At 41.1% G+C, this 22,940-nt stretch overlaps 1 protein-coding gene across 1 annotated transcript in view; it reads left to right on the forward strand.

Moving 5' to 3' along the window:
• Positions 1–1,736: 1,736 nt before the first annotated feature.
• Positions 1,737–22,940, forward strand: part of LOC310942343 (netrin-G1-like) — a gene marked incomplete at its 3' end in the record, with an annotated part of 49,406 nt that continues 28,202 nt past the window's right edge. The window contains exons 1-2 of the mRNA XM_083907721.1: positions 1,737–1,985; positions 21,577–22,220. Coding sequence (XP_083763847.1) covers positions 1,740–1,985; positions 21,577–22,220 — 890 coding nt within the window. The 5' untranslated portion in view covers positions 1,737–1,739. The remainder of the gene's footprint in view (positions 1,986–21,576; positions 22,221–22,940) is intronic.

Here is a 22,940-nt window from a genome sequence, read left to right on the forward strand (position 1 = left end):
TTCTGTCTCCCAATTTGACTTTAATATTCCCCCCAAATGCCTCTGACGGCTTTGGGACAAACAGAAGAGCAAGAGTCAGGGGAACAAAAGCAATAAGTTAGACGGAGCAACTCGACACATGGAAATGAGCCTTTTTGTATGAATATCGAATGGAGATTAGGCCTCACAGAACAAGCTTGGTTTGAATTGTATACAGTCATTTTCACAAGGTAATTATAGAGGGATACATATTAAGTGTGAACTTGTGTATGAGTATGTGTATGCAAGCAAGAGCAACTCATAAAGCTATTTCAAAGACCTAGTTGTCAGGGCTGGTGTCTCCATCTCTTCTCCCTATTAGTACAGCCACGCACATCGCATTTTTGTGGCAGGAAGGATGCCATCGAGAGGTCATGTGATCGAGTAAGCCCCACTAATGGTCATGTGACACTGAATCCTGCTCACTGCTGCACACGTTCAGGGATATGTGTGGAGTTTCAGTGTGTGTTTTCATCTCTTTTTGCATATCTTTAGAACAACAATCAGGATATTAGCCTAGATCTGCGGTTCTCAAACGTATTATTCAGTCCCACCTGACAAAAGGAACACCGTTATCACCCATTTTAAAATACAGTGGTGTAAATAGGTCGAGCAAAGTCAGCTACAGACTTTTCACAGGAGGCAGGATTTATTCCCAATAAGAGCATTTGCTCTCTCATCATCCTCCTCTTCCTCAAATATACCTCACACACTGGTATAGTGAAATCTAATAATCGTTATATCATTTATTTTAGTTTGTCGTTTTTTGTTTGTTGTAATATGCTCTCAAAACTGCTCAGCTGGTGGTATACGAACCACAGTTTGAGAACCATGTTCTTAGACCATTGGTTCTACCCAGTAAATATATGGTAACAGAAATGTGTTACTTGGTATTAACCTGTAATTAGAAGGTAAGAAAAATGGCCAAAATACTGGGTAATTACCCAGTAAATTATAAAGCGTTATTATATTAATGCTTAAATTACATTTTCTTAACGCTTATATTACTTAACGCTAAACTGTAGAACTGCAATCTGGTCATTAAAATGAGTACAAATGGGATTTGTTTCTGTTTTTTTTCCTTTGGCGGCCCTCAGTCCAATGTTGGGTTCCTAAATTGGCCCTCAGGTATCAAAACTTTGAGAACCCCTGTCTTAGACGATATACTCTTGCCCACCTCTAACTGAGATGCACTTATTATTATCCACCTCAGTGCCCTCGCACTAAACCAACATTTTAATTCTGTGTCAAATGTTTTTGCTGTGTTCATGTGTTGCACTTTATTCACCAAACTGTCTTTCTCTTTTACGTCTAGGATGTCGCTTGTGGCCAAAAACCTCAATTAACGGGAGATCAAGCTGAGGCGCCTGACAACCGCTGACTTATGAGGAGTGTCACTCCTCTCTTCTCATCTCATTTGACCGTCAGTTGACCCCCGTCATCAGGACTCAACTATTACAGAGAGGCTTACTGGTGGACACACCTCATCGGCCAAGCAGAAGTGGTAGCAGAGACAAAATAAACGAATGGGGAAATGCTAATCGTTGCTTGAAGCTGCTGAAACATAAGTAGCAACATGAAGCCAAACCCTTCACTTCACCGTTCAAAGCTGCAGTTCATTTAGAAACTAGTATCGCTGTTTCTGTGACAAAGCAGCAGCTGTTAAGGTTCACAAAAAGAAAAGAAGAATTCTAGAGAAACCGTACAGAAAGAGATCAACGATGCTTTGGCCCATATTGTTCACTCTACAAGCTGTCTGCACCAGCATGGCGCATACCATGCAACATTACCCAGCGGCCTGGGGGCACTATGACGTTTGCAAGTCCCAGATCTATACGGAGGAGGGCCTGGCGTGGGACTACATGGCCTGTCAGCCGGAAGCCACTGACATGACAAAGTACCTGCGAGTGGCCCTCGACCCCCCGAATATCACGTGTGGAGATCCGCCAGAAACATACTGCGCTTTGGTGAGTCGTAACCTCGCCTGTTCCCCTGATGGAGACAAATGAGGCTGTGGGCAAGATCTCACAGCGTACTGGGTCAGGGATAGAGAACAGTACATACAAGACAACAGCGGAGATTAATGCACACAGACACACAACCGGATCTAATCAGATATATATACTCACTAAAATGATACAGGTCTGAACACAGTCAAAATGCTGTATATGTGTGTGGACACATTCACACAGACATGAAACAGCTTGCATACATACAACAGGTCACAGAGGAACGTGTGTGTGTGTGTGTGTGTGTGTGTGTGTGTGTGTGTGTGTGTGTGTGTGTGTGTGTGTGTGTGTGTGTGTGTGTGTGTGTGTGTGTGTGGTGTGCCCGTGTGTGTGAGGGTGTCATAGAAAATAAGCTATTTTATTACTATATGTATGTGTTTGCAGATTTTTTATTTATCCAATTGTGTGGAATGTATTCAGTGCATTTTGTGTCGTGTTGTGTTCGGTTGTGTTGTTATGCCATGCCATGTGTGTGTGTGTGTGTGTGTGTGTGTGTGTGTGTGCTTTCCACTGTATTGATGTTTTCCTTGTTGTTTTTCTTGCCATGATATGAAGCAAAGGAGAAAACACCTGCAAAAATAATTTAGTAAAGTTGTGCTTTCCTTGGAACATTTACATCTACATTTAGGGCATTTGGCAGATGCTTTTGTCCAAAGCGACTTACAATAAGTACATTTGTCACAAGAAAGGAACTTTCCATAAGTGCTATGATACAAGTGCTGAAGGTAGGAACCTATTAGTACTTTAGGTTAGTGCTATGTAGGGTCGAGGTGAAGTCTGAACAAGTGAGTCTTGAGTCTTTTGCGAAAGATGGCGAGCGAATCTGCTGTCCTGATGTTGGTCGGAAAGTTCGTTCCACCACTGAGGTGCCAGGGCAGAAAAGAGTCGGGACTTCGTTGAGCGGCCTTTGTTTGCTCTCAGGGATGGCGGTACCAGACGGCCGGCTCAAGCTGGGGTGTGTGGTCTGATCAGTGTTTGGAGGTAGACTGGTGCAGTTCGGTTGATGGCTTTGAAGGCCAGCACCATGGTCTTAAATCTGATGCGGGCCGCAACAGGAAGCCAGTGGAGGTCACGGAGGAGGGGGGTCACATGGGAGAATTTGGGTAGATTGAAAACGAGGCGCACTGCAGCGTTCTGGATACGTTGCAACGGTATAGTCGCAGAGGCAGGGAGTCCAGCCAATAGCGAGTTGCAGTAGTCGAGGCGGGAGATGACCAGGGATTGAACCAGGAGTTGCGTTGCTTACTTTGGGAGGAGGGGCCGGATCCTTCGGATGTTGTAGAGGGCAAATCTGCAGGATCGGGCTACCGCGATGGTGTTGGGGGTGCAGGAAAGTCCGTAGTCGAGGATTACACCCAGATTCTTTGCAGTTGATGATGGCGATACAGCGACGTCTTCAACAGTGACCAACAGGTCCATGTGAGGGCAGTTTTTTCCCGGGATGAAGAGAAGTTCAGTTTTACTAAGGTTGAGCTTGAGATGATGAGCAGTTGTCCAAGTGGAAATGTCTGCCAGACATTCCGAGATGCGCGTGGCAACATGGGTGTTGGAGGATGGGGGGGAAGGAGACAGATTTTATATTGTTGCCCAAAAAAGACGTAATATTGTCAAAATAAGAGCTCCCTTTCCTTTGCTTTGTATGAAATGTTTTTAGTATTTATATGTAATTTCCTCTTCCTTTTACAGACTTTGGAGAAAAGCAGCCCAAATATTTTTTTTTTTTTTTTGGTCAAATATTGAGAAAATATTAGAACTTAGTCACCAAACCCAACTCTATTTGTACAGTACAGTTTTTATAAATGACAGCATACACTTTTGTAAAATACATTTATTTTTTATAAATAACTAAATTCACATTCTCAAATGCAACAAATAACTGCACACGCTCGATCAACATCCACAAATAACTGCGCAAGACACAACAAACAGAGTCAGGGGAAAGATAACACAGTTAACAATGGCAGGGTAATGGTACTGGCAGAGTTGTTGTGCGCTGCATGTTCACTGCATTGTTCAGCATCATGTTCCACTGGCCCTTATTAACTATTGTCAACAGTTCAACCCCAGGTAGCATTTGTTTGGAATGACGCTCAATGAAAGCGGTGAGAACACCATAGGCTTCAAAGTGCTTTATTAAAAGTCCTGTGCACCCGCCCGCTGAGAGCGCCTGCAAAAGTGAATATTTACCAATTAAAATAAGCATCTTTAAAAAACAGAGAGTTTGTGTTTGCACGGCTCCAGATGGCACTGAGACATTTTAATGCCACTGTAGGATGAGGAAAAAAAGAGCCCGGTCTCCAGTGGTGCGTGACATTCTGTCAAGTTTTATATCAAAACAATGGAGAGGAAAAAAAACCTTTATCAGCCCAGATTATCATGAATACACAACATTTACATAAGACAAGGAACATAAAACAAGATAAACAAAGAGCTGAAGAGGTTGGACAAATGCTTCACTACATGTCAGTGTATCTGTCACAAGAACTGCCTTTTCAATTATTCAGAGATAAAGCTTTATATGCAGTTACTTTAAAAATGGCACCTTCATTTTGGTGTCACTTTACAATAAGGGTACATTAATTAACATTACTTAATGCTGTTTTAAGCACACGTGAACAGTTAATTGATGTTTTAACTAACCAGTTATTAATGTTATTCACCTTAATTGAGTTATAAATGAATACATTATTCATATACTTCATCTTTGTTAACGGTGAATGCTCATCTCCAATTATTTCTTATTCTTCAAAGTGTGTTTGTGCAACACACCAATATCACATCAGTCTATTGATATTTTGTCAGATTGCTATTGAAGAAATGTTTATTTTCGCTCAGGCCTAATACAGACCCCACCTACACTTACCCTGAGGCTGATTTAAGACTTTGACATTTTGACGGAAGATGTTGCTGCAGGTGTAAAGTAAAATGATAATCAGTCACCAACTCTGCTTTGACTAAAGACATTATCCATTTAGTGCTAAATGCAAATCTTAGCGTTCTCCTTACAGTTTCCTATCCTTATCCCATAAATGATAAGGTCTAATTTTATAAATGAATCATAACCAAAGATCCTTCATCAGAAAAATAACTGTATGGATACATTTGTATCTACAACTTGAATCCAATTCAATCTCATTTAATGCAATTTAATTTGATTTGACCTAATCTTATCTACTCTACTCTAATCTGACCTAATCAAATTTAATCTAATCCGACCTGATTTAATTTAATCTAACATGACCTAATGCAATCTACCCTACTCTTCTCAACTCTGCTGACCTAATGTAATCTATTCCAAATTTCATCTAATCGACAATGCAAAACAGCAGTTGATCGAAGACGATCCATGAGTTTAAAAAGAAATGTAATTTCCAGTTACGTTGTGTTAATGTTTTCACGACTAATTAAATCAGACTTTGACATGACGTATGCAGGTTGCACAGGTTCACAAAACACTGACCTACAGCCGATACTCACATTCAGATGTCTCTGCACGTGACGGCGAGTATATCTATCACCTCTGACGTATATTTGTGGAGCTGATGAGGAACACAGTCCCCTCCTGCACACACTTGTGATGTGTTTCCCTTCTGGGCCTGCACACAGACAGACTGACACCACTGACCTTTTCCACCAGTGCTTCCTGACACTTTGTTGCGAGATGAGAGGAGCGTGCAAAATGAGCTTCGGTCGATCCCTACGTTGCCTACAGTTTGTGGGGTCTGGTCCAATCGGTTTCCTCTGGAGTCTTTCATGTTGTCCAATCCGTGCTCACGAGTGCATATTTGACATCTTAAGGTTTGACATAGTCTTGTCTTTGGTTGATATGGCTGAGGTATTTTGGTGTTAATTAAAATTTCGTGGCATGCTCTCTTGAGGGTTTAGGACAAATGATAAAGATGGTTTAGGATAAAGGGCGACTGGGGGGTAAGTCATGTTCTTATTTTAAGCTGCAGACCTTCAGGGGCTCTTCAGAATGTGTTGGCATGAAAACTTTTCTTACCAACACATATAGATTTACACATTTGAGGTTCAGACCCCTGCTCTATTGGATGTGCCTTATCTTCTGCTCTCTACACCTTCAGCTGAGGCATTGGTTGTTTTAGTTTGTAGTCTCTTTTGTAGGCGCTTTCTCCTTATGTTTGATAGATAGGAATTTCAGTGTGCTTCTGTTTCTGTCTTTCTATTGTTATATCAGCACAACATTAACAACTAAAACCTCCCATGATACTTTTTTTTTGGAGTGAAAACACTTTTAGTCCACGTCTTTTTTCTCTATAATCACGTTGTCTTTTATGATTTTAATAGCAGTTCTCAAAAGGAGAATTTGATATCATTGACATAATCATCGAGGGAATCATCTGTCATGTGCTTCAGAGAAACAGAACCATTTGTGGTAAATGGTAAATATGCATGCCTGTTAGACAGACACGGTCAGTGTTTAAATGACTCACTAGTGGTTGGAACATTTTCATCGCAGTGTTTTGGGTGGTTTTAAAAGCAGCAGGGAGAATCTTAGAAAGGAAAGCTAAGAGACATTCTGTCCTCACACAGTATCCTCAGTGGTCTGGCTATTGATCTAAATGAATGAATGTGAGCTTTGAGTCAGGAGTCGGCGGCCCACAGATACTGCTCCATAGTATCTGCAGACACGCTGATTCATCTGTGTTTTGTTGGCAATTGTATATAAACATCTGTGAAGCTGATTCAGTGATTGCATTTATTCCAGTTCCTCTAAAATGTTATTGGGCAGAGTCCTTTTTTTATTCTGCTCGACTTTATTCAGTTCTCTCAGAATGGGATAAAAGGGGTTGTGGCTGTCAGTTCACCACAAGGCCCCCCCTCCGAGGCTTAGGGAGGAAAGACAAGATGAGAGCTCCCGCTAAGCTGCTCGGAGACTGCGAAGTTATTGACAGTCAATGCAGCAGACTTATCTTTGCTGGCAATGACAGGAGCCATTGTAAACTTTCAATGTTCGTCTTCCGTGCTCACTAGAACTGATGTAATAGAATTAAGAAAGTGAGAAACCAGATTCCAGACTAAAGGAAGGGGAAGTAACCTTTGCTGCATTGCCTGAGAGTTCGGGGGCATAAACAGCAAATCTGCAGAATGGCTACTGAGTCAACTCTACTGCCGATAGGAAATGTGTTTGTAAAGTAATAACTCACTTAGTTTTTTAAAGGAAATGTAATTGCTGCCTGGAGTGAGCTTGCTGCCAACATTTCTTTCCAGTCTTGTAAAGGTTTGAAAGCACACAGGGCAGTCGGAGTCCTGCATCGCTCATGTTGTCAGGTTTAAGATAATGTAATTACAGTCAGGAAAAGGCTGTTGGTGATGATTTAATTATATATATATATATACATATACATATACACACCCCACAACAGGTCATTGGCCTCTTTAGTTGTTTTTGTCTCATTTGTTTGCATCTACAGAAAACATACATGTCTGTTCTTTTTTTAAGCCTTTATTACACAGCTACAGTATGTATTTAATGTTATAAACATCCATCCATTATCTTCCGCTTTATCCTCCACTGGAGGGTTGCGGGGGGGTGCTGTGCCCATCTCAGCTGACATTGGGCGATAGGTGGGGTACACCATCGCAGGGCCACATACCATTCTCTCACACTCTCACACCTATACGGTCAATTTAGAGTGACTAATTCACCCAATCCCCATATCTCGTGTTTTTGGACTGTGGGAGGAAGCCGGAGAACCCAGAGAAAACCCATGCACACATGGGGAGAACATGCAAACTCCTTGCAGAAAGGCCCTTGTTCCAACCGGGGGTTGGAACCCGGGTCTTCTTGCTGCAAAGGCAAGAGCGTGAACCACTACGCCGCGTGATGATTAAATGAATTGTTGCAGGAAAAATGGGTGTGAAAAGTGTCCACTCCCTTCTACTGCCAGGTCACGGAAAAATCAGCCTAGTAAGATCGGGGCCGCCAACCCGGAGTTCTCATAATCAGGTTTTTGCGAGAAACACATGGCACGTGCTTCATGGCACGACACGCATATAAGGTCAATGCGGCGATAGCGTTATTTTAGCAGATAAAGATGAAACTGTGAGACTGTCTGACCAAGCGAGGGGTCGCACACAAGTAAACCAGCTCTCATCAAACCAGCTCTTTTCAACCTGCGGGAATTGAAAAATGCAGAAACATGCAAAATGGATGGCGAACAGCATGGACATGGCCCCACTCCGTGTGTTTGCCATATGTGATATATGAAAATATCAATATATTATTTTTCAGCCACATCTCCCAGCCTTAGTAGAGCCTACTATCTAGTGAGTCTCTGACACAGCTTGTATCAGTGACTAACCAGTTTGAGCATCATCACTATCTTGAATAGAGTGTGTCAATGTGTAGGCGCTGAAATAACCAAACAAGTTCAGAGGTCAAACCTTAAAACTGCCACTGCCCCTTTTTGATCTCTGTACCTTTCCCTCTTCAGGCGTAAAAAATTCACTCAGCCATGTATTTGTCTGGAGACAGGGAACAGTTGGAGCGTTTAGCTTCCTGTCACCCCAGTGCCCTTGACTCTGTAGTGAAGTGGCCCTGCCTGGCACATCATAGCCGCACCACTGCGTACTGAGACACTGAGATGACATGCAACATGTCCCCTGACTGTGGCGGGGGAGGGGGGGGGGGGGGGGGGGATTCTTTCAGTCATCTGCCACCTCTTTTGCTTTTTAATTTCCTTCCCTCCCTTGTTTTTTCCGTCAGCTGATGATGCATAATATCCACGCCTTGGTCGAACATGTGGAGGTTAGACGCTCCATATAGGGTGAGCACTTGACACGTAGAGATGTGTGTGTCTTGAGTTATTCCCTGGTATCTGTGACAGGTGACAGGTTTATTTATTTTTATTTTTTTAATCCTCACACATTCTCTTACCCTTTTAAATACAGGTTTATCAGAATTGAAAAAACTATCTTTGTAAAAAAAAATGTGTCTGTAGGTCAGTCTATTTTCACTGATATATAATCAGCTGCATGGTATTGCAGACCTTGATATTCTTTGATATTGTGTTTTCCTACTTTGTTATATATTATATTTATAAAGTCAAGGCAGTTTTGATTCAAATTAAGTCAGGGAGTATAGATTCAGTCAACTTATCATGATATCATGATGTCATCCATTCAGCAGCAGTCAGTTTGCATTTTCGGTTGAGGTAGGCATGTTTTTATGATTAATTCTAAGTCCAAGTCCATATTTATAATAATCATTATATATGACGTTTAACGATTAACCAATTACTTATTACAAGTTCTCAGATTTTCTAAAAATGTATACGTTTTCTTATTTCCTTGGTCCATAGGATCAAACCGGCATAGTATTGAGATTTAACTGAGGAGATGGTGTCTTTATAGAGACAAATGTGGGTATGATACATTTGATTAGAGCCGCTCTAGTTGACGTCCCTTGGCTTTGAGTTGTCGTCGATGGGGTGTGAACCAGGGAGCAGAGTTGGTGAATGACACAGCCCGAGTTTTAACAGGAGCAAGTGAATTCAGCAGGGAATGGAGGCCAAGATTATAATTGGGTAATCAGTCGATCAGGAGTGGATGAAAAACTGAGGCTGGGGAGGCTGTTAATGCCTGTGGTGAGATCTGCTAAATTAATATTTTCGATGTTTCGAAAAAGAAATAAGCCGAGACTGCTTAACTTTCATTAGTGTTAAGGTAGCGTTAAAAGATATTAACAAGTGATCAGAAATGGGAAGGTCATCAGCAGAACAGTTAGATCAGGGGTCTGCAACCTTTAGGATGAAAAGAGCCATTTTGTCGTCTCTCCACCCAAATAAAATTCATTTGGAGCCACAAAAAACACACAAGATGGAGATAATAACACGTATAAAGTTTATTATACAGACAAACTATACACAATAGTAATAGTCTCTTTCATTTATGACATTTAAGAACTACAACATGTTCAGTTTATACCCAACCTCTTGAACCCGTAGACCTGGTTCTTCCATTGTTTCATTGTTTGTGGCAAACTAAAGAAATTAAAATGAACCCACTTTGAAATAAATGAAGCAAATATTTGGATTGTATGTTGTTCGTGCTCGAGAAAAAGCCTGGATCCAAAGATGGACGGGACGCATCCAAACATGTACCGAATATTGAATTTTACGTCGACGTTGGATGTTGCACAAGATATTAAAACACTTTTATTTGTCGCCTTGATCTCTAAAGCTACAAGGAGCCACTGCAGAGTGGCTGAAGAGCCACATGTGGCTCTAGAGCCGCAGGTTGCAGACCCCTGAGTTAGAGGAAGTGATGCCAGAGCAGCAGACGAGATCTAGGATATGGCCTTTAGAGTGGGTAGGGAAATTAACATCGATAACAACAGCGATAAATTATCACGAGACCTAACCCTAACCCTAACCCTAACCCTAACCCTTTTTTTTATTTCACCAACACACCAGGCCTTCAAAGCTACACTAAAATTCCATAGTTTTTGTATTCATTTATTTTATGAAATGCAGAGATGCGTTAAAGAGTCATGACTTAAAATAGAGTCGTGATTTAAAATAGAGAAACAGTAGTGAGATGACACCCAGCTCCCCTCAGGAAACCCAGCCATCATGTTGTCAGGCCTATATTGATCACTGAGAAAGAGTGAAAGAGACTGTGCAGCAGAGGAGAGTAGACTCAACACAGGGATGGAAGTACAGAGGGGGAAAATGGTTGTAGGCATGATTGTATCATGCTCGATGAAAAGGTGACATTTCACTAGTGCTTTATTCCCTCTCTATGGCATTTCAAATTAATAAAAGCCTCTAATAACTATGCAGGATGAAAAGATTGAGGGGGTGTTGACACACTGTGAGCTAACACACTGATGAACAATGCAGCAATTCCACTCTCACACCATCTCATTCTTTATGTCACTCTTTCATCCCAGTTTCTATCAATTTCCCTGTAATGACCTCTGCATCTGATTAGTCAGTGCACATAGTCTGTGTCCCTGGAACACTCTGAGTCCCTCAGTGACTGGTTTTAATGTTTTAAAGCTGCTTATATATAACCAGAAAAAGTCATAATCAATAATTCAAAGACAAAAGTTGAATTGGTCTATTTTTGGGGGAATGAGACATCCAGAGAAATGGAGTGCTGTTGAGTTGTGAGGACCAGCTAAAATGTCCTTACAAGGTCAAAATGTTCACCCAAAGATAGTTTTGTACTCAAATGTGTTTTTAACAGCATATTTTACACACACATACACACACACAGGGATGTGTTCTTATGGCACAAGTTATTGTCTAGCCCTAATCTTAACCAAACCACAATTCAAATCTTGCCCCAAACTTTACCAGTTCCTCATACAAGGTCAACCTTTATGCCAGAAAAGGTCCTAAACAGGTGGCAAATACAAACACACACGGTATACGATGCAGTGCAAGATATGGACATGTATCCAAGGTTGTTAAAAAATAGGTCCAACGTGTCAAAAATAATGCTGAGAAATAATGCTTGGGCTGCTTTTCAGATGGCTGTTAACGGAAGCAAGTACGTGTTTCATGTACAATTCCCTGCCGATACATGTACGCTGTACATCACTGTGTGTGAAGATAAAAAGAAAAAAAGTTTGTAGGTGTGGAAAGGCTTTTATTTCATTTGGTTGTGAGGGAAACTAATGCTTTCTCTTTGCTTCCAAGTGAAGCTAATTGCCTCTCAGCTCTAGCTCCGTGATTAATGCAGAGGCATGAGAGATTGGTGCCCATGTAATGCTAAAAAATACTTTTTGAAAAAATACTTTTGAAGTTGAAGTTGATTGCATGAGCTGGGTTAATGTATCTCTGAATCCGGGATCTCTCTATATATTTAATACATCTAAAGCAGGGGTTCTCAAAGTTTTGATACCTGAGGGCCAATTTAGGAACCCAACATTGGACTGAGGGCCACCAAAGGGAAAAAACAGAAAGAAATCCCATTTGTAATCATTTTAATGACCAGATTGTAATATAAGCGTTAATATAATGTAATTTAAGCATTAATATAATAACGCTTTATAATTTACTGGGTAATTATCCAGTATTTTGGCCATTTTTCTTACATTCTAATTACAGGTTAATACCAAGTAACACATTTCTGTTACTTGGTATTTACTGGGTAAATAGCTAGTAATTGGTAGCTGTAGCTACCTGCTTATTACCAGCTTATAACCCAATAATACACTAAAATTCACCATATAGAAACCAGGTAAATACCCAGTATTTTTGTTAACACTTATTGGTCTGTATCCAGTAATGTCCAATAAACATTTAACAAGCTTAGTAGCTCCTGGATTAAAACTATCAACTGTTATTCATTGCGGGCCGCCAGAAATGTTTCTGTGGGCCGCCATTGGTCCCCAGGCCGCACTTTGAGAACCAATGATCTAAAGCCAAAAAAAACCTGGCAATTCTTCTGATGTGTTTGCATAAGACACAAATACAAACCTGAAATAAGCATTGTGTCCAAAGTATCTTGACAGGATCAATATCATTTGTTTTTCTACACACACAGGCTATAGACGTTTCATCCAGTAGCTGCATTGGAATAGAGAGAGAATTAAACATCCTTTCATCCCAGCAATGTTAAAGCTTTTTATTGAATGCTGACATCAAAGGGAATCTAAATCTTTCACACACCCAAGCTCTGTCTCAACCCACACTCTGAGAACATGTACAGGTATGCACAATTATAGATAAACATACACAAATACACAAGCAAATGTTGCAGTTCTCTATACACAGAAATAAATACAGAAAAGAGAGAATTTCACAAACTAAATCAAATGTGCACAAGCTCACCATCGCCATTCCCCATGATAATATGGCAGTATTAAATGTACCCCAGTGAGACTCTGCCACATGGGATAGATAATGAGGCCAGGTGTTAATTAATGTGTATTACGTATTCCCTCATCTGCGGACACCCCGTGAATCCTAAGGAAGGCTGTGGCCCTGGATCGTGGAGCGGTTGATTTGCCAAGCAGTGCACTTCAAAAGGCCAGACTGGCTGTCCTACAGTCCTCAAAGGGACTGCGTTAGCAAGGGCTACGTTCCAAAGGGCGGAGGGCTTGGCATGTGGCAAATGGTAACATGAGCACGGGGGAGAAGTTTGTGTTTTTGTTTTGATGTGACATCTGGGTCAATAGGAAGTTAGGGCCATCACGTCAGCCGCCTCTGATGTGCTATTTATTTAACCACCGGATGCAAATGCCTCATGGGTTTCACAGAAAGAGACACGCTCATGTCTTTGCAAAAAAACAGAGGATTCGTGATTTTTAGTTCAAGAGGCAAGAATTGCAAACTGTTTTTAGACCAAGCTGTGATCATATTTGGTGCTTCACTCTGTTGTAAACAGTTGAACTTTATTGGACTATATGTACTAAAATAAACCAGCTCCTTAACTTCTGGCCAGGTGTTGCTAAGGGAAACATGGACTCACATTAGCCATTCAGATTGCCAATACACTGTAAATTGAAAAAACTTTGTCTTTTAGTTGTTTTAGTAGTTAGCCCTCATCTTCTTCTTGACCAATTCCTTATGTCTTGTTAGTCATGAGGGATTCAAAATGAAAACGGTATCAACAGCAGAACACGGCTGCATCTCTAAGCGCACAGCCTCCACTAAATTCTATAGCTGGTGGCTAAATACTCTTGGTATCCCAGTTGACATAGGGTGAAAGACGGGTACACTCTGGACAGGTCCATCCATTCAATTCTCTACACTGACCAAACATAAACTCTGAGTCTTTGTCAACCCAAACAAAGAAGAAGAAGAAAAAAACCCAAACAAAGAATAAGAAGAAGACAAAAAAAAACATACATTTCTGTTTTAGTTCACTTTGAAACACATGAAAAATTAAATTGCTCAAGCACATTAAGCTTATTCATTTTGAAAATCCACCTTAATTGTTAAGCCATTGCCTGGAATGACAGGGAAGGTATGCAGTATTTATTTTCATTTATTTTTATTTATTTCTTTCAAACACCAGCATCCTCTGCATTGTTCATCAACAGTAATCAGTACACCCAATTTGGAAATATCTGCAAGCAGTAGTAAAGACATAGATGATGGATGTTGAAGCTGCTGCTCACATGTACTGACCATTTAGGTTATCAGGATCTCATGTACAATGATGTTTCTTGATATTGAATTGCCATTATCTGCTATCATATCTCTGACAGCCATAACCCACCAACCTCACAATATGATGGAGCACTCACGGGTCAGATGTGCAATCCTGCTGTCCTTCATGTCTCTGAAGGTCAGGGGAATGAAAAGCACGGCTCTGTTGTGAGCCACTCTGGCCCTGACTGTCGGTTATTAAAGCTCTATTGAGTTTCTGCCAAAGCTCTGAGTCTTCCAATATCTCACCATGGCTCATCTCCGCTGTCTCTTCCGTCAAGGTTTATACCAAGCTGAAAGGATCAGCGGCCAGCCTCTGTGTTTCACGATACACTTGACCATTTCCTCCTCTAAAAAAGCAAACCTAGATCTTCTTTGATATCATTTTGGGCCTGCCATCTGTGTATCACCACAAACATATCATCCTGAAGTCATATCAAAGTTCTGTGTGAGTGCAGGCCAAAGAGAGTCTGTATTTTACACCTGTATTGTGTTCTGTGATGGGCATCTTGTGGTTTGGTCAAGTGGTGCTTCAGCTCAAATCATTGTCATTTTCAAGTATTATCTCCCTGAAAAACCAACTTGGAGCTCAAATTATATCACCAAGCCGTAGTCAACTTCTTCCCTCCTCCCAAGAATAGGTGGTGGTCATCTGGAGGTGTGATGGAGGGGAGGTTGGGCCAGCGACACAGGTCTGTAGGTGTTGTGTGGCAGGTGGGGTAAGGCTGAGCCTCATGATGTGATAATTAATCCCAGCAACACCTCAGTTCCAGAGGGAGAGTTTCTTTCATAGCCGCAGGGGCTGAGTTGCAGAGGGCTCAGCATAACACTATCAAGTAACTGTACAAACAGGTCACAGACTCATTATAGTTATATGACCGTACTTTTACATTGCAGGATTACCTTACAGAAACACACCCATCACAATTAAGACAGTTTAATGAAATGTGAAATTATTTGATTTATTGCCTCAAGGGATTGATGGAACTTGTCCTTTCCTTTCATGCCAAAGAAGATTATCCTTATATTTTATTTGGCAGACATTTTTTTTTTGTGCCCTTTCTGACACAACCCTCCATTTATTCAGGCTTGGGACGAGTAATAGGAATACACTGGATGTGGTCCCCCCCCCTGGCTGGGTTCAATTAAGGGTGTCCAATTTTACAATGAGCAATGAGGATTCAAACCAGCAACCCTCCAGTTACAATCACAATTCCATTTCCACTCTGCCACAGGCTTCCCATTTACTTTTACTTTCATGGTGAAGATAATAAAACAGTGGCCTTTGCCCCCTCCAACTGTGTTAGTGATAGCGATGACATTAAAACCAAAATAAAACTTCAGACACATTACATTTATATTATCCCTCAGCTTCTCGTAATTCAAATAATATTTATCACATAAGTCAAATGCATTTAATGTTATAAATATCAAATTAAAGCAATGTGCTTTAAAGTTTGTAATATCCGCTCTTATGCCAAACAATGAACTGTATAAATTAATGTTTGACATCCTATTTTAAATCATGAAATACATGACATTATTTCACGTCTTAAAAACACATCCATATGTATTTAAGGTGTGCATGTGTCGTTTTTAAGAAAGCTGGTGTACACTTTTGAAAAATAGACTTTAAACTTTGTATAATTTTTTGCAACATACTAACAAACTGTATAAATACCAGTGCTGTGTCCTCAGACTAACCTGCTGTGTTATTTATTTACAAAATGATCTCTTTATATTGTGCGATTCTCTGTTGACACCAAACATAAACATCATAAGTTTCTGTTTGGAAACTGATGGTGCAATATATTTATTCCTTCCCTAAAAAGGGTTTCCTCCAAGCCAAATTAGTTCAGCAAGCATTCATCAAACAAATCTGTCTCAAAGCAACCTCTTCTATGAGGAATTGTATTTATATACAGACAACGAAAATGCATTATTAATGTAATGAGAGGTAATGACAATATTTAATTCAAAGGGAGTTTGGCTGCTGTAGGGAAATTGTGTTCAATCCTGTGATCTGAGCTCGTGTCCACAAATCTGTCAGCTAAACTGATTAGTTGGATCGCCTGCCCCCCATCCTTCAACAGCAGCTGTCAATGGCCTGAGAATTTATCTGCCAAGCCAGCCCTCGTGTCAGGAGGCACATCAACAGTAGGTTGTGCTTTGTCAATCTCATAGGCCATATGTCACTCATCTCAACACCTCCCTGACATCAGTGTGTGTGTGTGTGTGTGTGTGTGTGTGTGTGTGTGTGTGTGTGTGTGTGTGTGTGTGTGTGTGTGTGTGCCCGTGTGTGTGTGTGCCTGTGTGTGTGAGGGTGTCATAGAAAATAAGCTATTTTATTACTATATGTATGTGTTTGCAGATTTTTTATTTATCCAATTGTGTGGAATGTATTCAGTGCATTTTGTGTCGTGTTGTGTACAACCGATTGTGTTGTTATGCCATGACTCATTGATTCCCATAACTGAAAATATATGAACTATTGAACAAGCCCATCAATTTACATAATAATATCCCCTGAGCCTTTCTGATGATCTGAAGAGCCATGCATCCAGATTGCTTTATATTCCAGTGAATGACATTTGTATTCACATTCCAAGCTCAAGTCTCTCTCTCTCTCTCTCTCTCTGTTGTTCTTGTTCTACTGCTCTTGCACTGACACCCTGGTATTGGATTGACCTTATAGGCTGCAGAGATCGGGACATCATTAGCTGTGACCAGCTGCAGACTTGCCGCTCAGGCCTCCTGCACTAAGTCACTGCCCCCGGACGGATCATATAGCATTGATAGAACCCGGCTGGGCTTGGTTACACTGCAGCCATGGTGGCAAACACGACGTTAGCAATGCCAATAAGAGACTGTCAAGGTTACACCAACTTAGCATTGAAATGAATTGTACAAGTTCAGCTTTATTATCGTTATTATAAAACCACATTTAACTTGCCAATTGGGTTAGGGTTTGGGTTAGCTATTTGGGTTAGCTATGGGTTAGTTTGTTATTTCAATATGTATACATACACATATAGAGTATACTTAAATGTTCTCCTCATAGAACATATAGAAATGTAAACTAAATACATCTGGATAAGTGTAGTAATTATGTGATGTACTCAAAAGCATGAATAAAAATGAGAAAATAAATGACAACATGCATACTATGGAGGTGTATTTCATACGTGTGTTTGTGAAGGTTACATAGTTCATTTAGTCAATATCTCATTTTAGAACAAAACCCTTGTCCTTCTCTAATTCTCTGTTGACCATTTCACTCTCCCAGAGCCATGATCACAGGTAAGGGATCAAGCTGAGAGAGCTTATTGTTCTTCAATACGTTCCCCTTGGCATAGAACTGAAGCCCTGGGTCTTAGATGACCAGAGAAGAAATATTGATCTTCATAAGGAAATGTTTTTGTTGTTAAATAACCACCACAGGAAATCCAATACAAGGTCCTGCCCTTTTGCTGTCATTTCACCTTCACCACGCTGCAAGAAAGCACGGCAGTATATACTGCAGTTTACTGTGAGAAAGTAAATATGGTACATGTCAGTTAATGTTCAATTGGAAAACTGCCTTTGCATTATTGAGTGTCATTAACAGTGGGTGGGGGGGTCAGCCAGCCAACCAGCTCCCATATGAGGACTGGCTCCTCTGTTAGAATGATCTGTTCCCTGAAGGCCTGAATTTGAGGCAGGCACAGAAAGAATGATTATGGATTGAATTCATGACCGCCTTCCTCTGGTCTCTGAACACTTCTTATGCTGGCTGAATGAAGCGCATTTCTCTCTCTTTATAGCCTCTGTTTACTCTTACAGTTCAGTTGGGAAATAGTTGTTCTCATTAGCCATGGATGTTGTGGTCTCACTTCTCGGTATTGTCTGAGAACGAGGCTCCCGTTTTCGGAAGATGCAAAGGCAGCCGCCCCACTGCCCTGCCTAGACCAACCGACATCAAAACAAATGAAACAAATATAAGTGAAAAATTCACACTATTGCATGACAATAGGGAAATCATTCTCTTTCAGTCTATTTCGCTCCCTGCCTCCCACCCCCCCCTCTCTCTCTCTCTCTCTCTCTCGTATTGTCAGGGTCTTGGAACAGACCTCCAAGGCTGTTCAAGAGAAAGGGAATATAAGGAGCTTCTGCACACATCTTAGTTAAACAGTTGACACAAGAGCAGTTTATTAGCCAGTCGAATTTGCCAGCGATTTGATTTCACTCTGCAGACACATCAGACACTTCAGAATCTTCAAAAAAAAAAAAAAGGGAAACCATTCACAAACCCCTTTTATGAAAGAAGTAGGCTTAACACAATGACAGATTTTTTGGGATATCCCACATGGCAGGCACAGAAGATCTTCTGATTTGGCTGTTGCTTCCGTTTTAAGGGACTTTCCTGGGCAAAAGTCGTCAATGCTAGAGACCTCAGCAAGCATGTTTTCCATCGCTCGTGCATTATCCTGATCCGTCTGATTAGTTGAAAATCTATCCAATTGTGTACAGAGCCATTTTCATCTACGCTTATTGGTCACGCCTCTTGTGACCTCTTGTGACGTCATTGACATACATTCTAGCATTAGCCAGGTTAGAACTTTATTGCCCCAATGGCTAAACTCAGGCTGCTACCACCAGTGTTGTTTTCGTCAACGATGACGATGATGAAATCTTTTCGTTGACACCACTTTTTTTCATGACGATAACGAGACGGGGATGAGATAAACATGACTCTTTGATGACGAAAACATGACGAGGCTTGTGTGAGTTTTCGTTGACGAGACGAGAATGGACGAAAATGTCAGTGGGTGGTCTGTCAGACGTTTGAAACGCATGACATTTATGTTTTTTCGGCCAATCACCTGACGGTCACGGAGAAAGCACATGGCTACTTAATATGCACGTACCCCGCTACTGCTTCTGCAGTGTGTGTGTGTGCGTGTGCGTGTGCGTGTGCGTGTGTGTTCACCGTTGAATGACGATGGATAATGAATCCCTAAGGAATCACACAGAGGGACTGAACTGCGGCTGTACTTCTTCTAACCCGACACTTATGTAAGTGGACTCGTTAGCATTTTAAGCTAGCGATCTTTATGCTAACGTGTTAGCAAACAACAAACAGATGGATTATTTACGCTAACGCCAATTCATTATGTGTGTGTTTCTTTAGCAGCATGTTTAGCCATGTTTACATTCAGCGACGGTGTGGTCATCTCTCTGTGTGTAATAATAGCCAATCTGCAAGCTCACAGTATTATTATTATTAAGGTTTATTTAGATAGGGACAGATACAAAAACATAGACAATTTTGAACAGTCATCTGATGCATGCATCATAGTGTTTTTAGCTAAAGCTAATTCACAACACTTGTCCCTGGTAGGGCTTTTGAATAAAATAAAAATACAGGTTGACATTATTAAAAAAAAAATAATAATAATAATAATAAAAATAAATGCAATAAAATAGAGTAAAAGGAGAGTAGTATACACTGTATACACACAGTATACACAGTAATATACACAATATATAATATACACAGTGTGTTGCAGTGTGTGTATAGGTCTGCTGCTATTTTCACAACTTATGTGCGACACTGCACAACAACAATCTCCAATACTTATTGACCTAAATACATTTGTTAAAAGACTATACTTCTTTTTTCGACTCAAACTAGACTAAAACCCTTTTGAGTTTCCGTCGACTAAAACTGGACTAAAACTATCACATTTAGAAGTGACTAAAATGTGACTAAAACTAATAAACATTTTCGTCCAAAAAACTAAGACTAAGGCTAAATCTAAGATGGTTGTCAAAAACAACACAGGCTACCACACTACCTATTACCGCTCAACTCCCTCTTTGACATCTTTGTTTCTGTTTCCAGGCCACATTGTGACCTGTAGAGCTGCATGTGTGTGTGGGGGAACAGAATGCTCCTACTAAAACCTTTCCCTCCCACTCTTTTTTTTCTCTCACTCTCTTTCTTAGCAGCATAACCCTTATTACCCTCTGAATTGGACCATGCAACGTTGGTTTGAATCAGCTGAGCAGGCCTAGTGACCCACAATTATTATACAAGTGTCTTGTTCTACCTCATTGCAAAGTTATCACTCATATAACTGAGGAGCAGGTTGCAGATTGCATACTATGGCAACTGCAGGAAATAAAAATCGACGGTGGAAATCTGTATCTAAAAAGCAAGAAAGTCCTACATGTTTATTTGAGGAAGATAACACATCAAATACATCATTATTTGGAGAATAATTTAGGACTCAAAGACAAAAAGGACGTATTGTGTTTTCTTCAAATGTAATGGCGCCTGCTTATCAGTATTCCTGCCTGTGATCTTCACTCGCCAAAGTGGCAGTCTGGGTTGAATGCACTGCAATAGTGGAGATGTAAGCGGGTAATGTTGCAGATAGCCCTGTTCTCACCTTTAGATAATTTTGTGGGTAGAATGTCAGATGATTGCTTATTATTGAACCGCTTTACAGTTGATCTGAATCTCATCAGCACTTAACCTCATTGTTCCAAGAGCAGAGGTGAGAGGAATGTCAATTGGAGTGTGTTTTGTGTTCTCTGGCTTGGTTTCAGCTCTCTCTCCCTTTCCCATTCACGCCCCAACACACACACACACACACTGCATGTGCACACAAAGGCAAACACATTCAGTGCTCTCTATCCCTCTCACAAACAAACACAAACACATATTCATCTCCTCTTTCTCTCCCACAAACAAGCTCGCGCACACATTCGGAACCGGTGGATGTCTATATGGCGGAGAGCAGACGTAGGTCCATGAAAAATGCATGTCCCTTTGTGTGTTTCATATAAAACACTCATCTGGATTCCATTCCCATCTCAGCTGAAATACCGCACAGGAATTTCAATTACACTGGCAATTTGTTGCGGCAGCATGAGGTTTGAATACACTGAACAAGAATATGGGATTCAGTGTCATCTTAATGAGAGGGTCACTGTCCTCTGTGGCTCTGTGGCCAACATTACTTGCACAGATTACAAAATACACCGTGACCTGCATTGGCTTGAAAATCCCATTGAGTACAATGGTAGAATGATAGGTTGGGGGGGAAAAAGCCAACAAGGCACAGAAATAGTACTTCAAGGCCACAGACCAACAGCAGTTGGACACAAAGCAGAGACATTTACACTGAGCTACTTGCGACGAACAAATGCTTATATAATTGCTCTTTCATTCGGGCTTAAAATTCAACTATATTTTATGACATTGCAATATCTTCTCCTCACTCCACATAGTGTGGCTTAGCTGTATTACTACCCAAGAAAGCTAAATTAAAAGCATTTTTTGATTCAGGCACAAATACTTGATTTGTTATACACCGGTTTTGCATCGTGCATTGACGTGTGTGTGTATCTGTGTCTGTTGTTTTTGACAGGAAAATCCTTACATGTGCAACAATGAATGTGATGCCACCACTGAGGAGCTGGCTCATCCTCCTGAGTTGATGTTTGACTTTGAGGGTCGCAACCCCACGACTTTTTGGCAGTCCACCTCATGGAAGAAATATCCAAAGCCCCTGCAGGTCAACATCACACTGTCATGGAACAAGACCATTGAGCTGACTGATGACATCGTCCTGACCTTTGAGTCAGGCCGACCTGAACAGATGGTGCTGGAAAAGTCTCTCGACTATGGCCGTACCTGGACCCCGTACCAGTTCTATGCCACAGACTGCCTTGACGCATTTACGATGGAACCCAAAACAGTGAGTGATCTCACCCAGCGCACCCTGCTGGACATCATCTGCACTGAGGACTACTCCAGAGGCTACGTGTGGAAGAATGACAAGACCGTACGTTTTGAGATAAAGGACCGCTTTGCCCTCTTTGCCGGGCCTCGACTACACAACATGGCCTCTCTGTACGGCCAACTGGATACCACCAAGAATCTGAGGGACTTCTTTACCATCACTGACCTGAGGATAAAGTTGCTGAAGCCAGCCACAGGAGCCACCATGGTGGATGAGAACAACCTGTCCAGATATTTCTACGCGATCTCTGACATCAAAGTGCAGGGCAGGTAAGAGCTATGTTCCTTTGTTAATGGCGTTTGTTGATTGTACGGGTATGCTGCTGGTTTCAATTATCTTTCAACTTCCTTTTACTTGACCCCTTTACTCCTTTTCACTGACTTTTTTGAGCGGAAATCATCCCCCAAAGTACTTCTTCAAACATTTAAACCAATAAGCATCATCTATTTCACTTTCAAGCGTAGCCAAACCCCTTCTTCTGAAGCTAACTCCACCCAAATGCCAAGTCGTTCACTCACTCACACCGCGCTTCATACCCATATACAGAAAAAAGTGGTGTGGAATGGAATAAAGGTAGCTCAATCGATATAATCGAATAGGTCATTTGAGTGAGTGGTAATTATTCTACAGCAACAGCAAAACATGTTATGTGGCAGTCAGCAGATCTTCTGAAAGTTTTTATACTCGCAAACAAAGATAGCACATGCTGATCAGCTTTCCATGAAGGAGAAAGGAACTCTGGGAAAAGTAATGAACAGCAGAAGTAATGAGTTGCAATGGCAGGCATTACAGATGTAACAGTTAGCAATAGTTTAAATGAAATCTGCATCGTGTTATTTTGTGGTCATTTGGGTGCATCAAAACCAGTACGTACATGTATACACAATGCACCCCCTACAGCAAACAGTCGTCTATTCTACTAGGCTTATGGCAACAATAACGTGTAAAATAAGGCAAGTCCAATTTGTCTGGTCTCCACCAGCAATATC

This window comes from Microchirus variegatus (assembly GCF_963457635.1).
Source record: "Microchirus variegatus genome assembly, chromosome: 21".
Classification (NCBI taxonomy): domain Eukaryota; kingdom Metazoa; phylum Chordata; class Actinopteri; order Pleuronectiformes; family Soleidae; genus Microchirus; species Microchirus variegatus.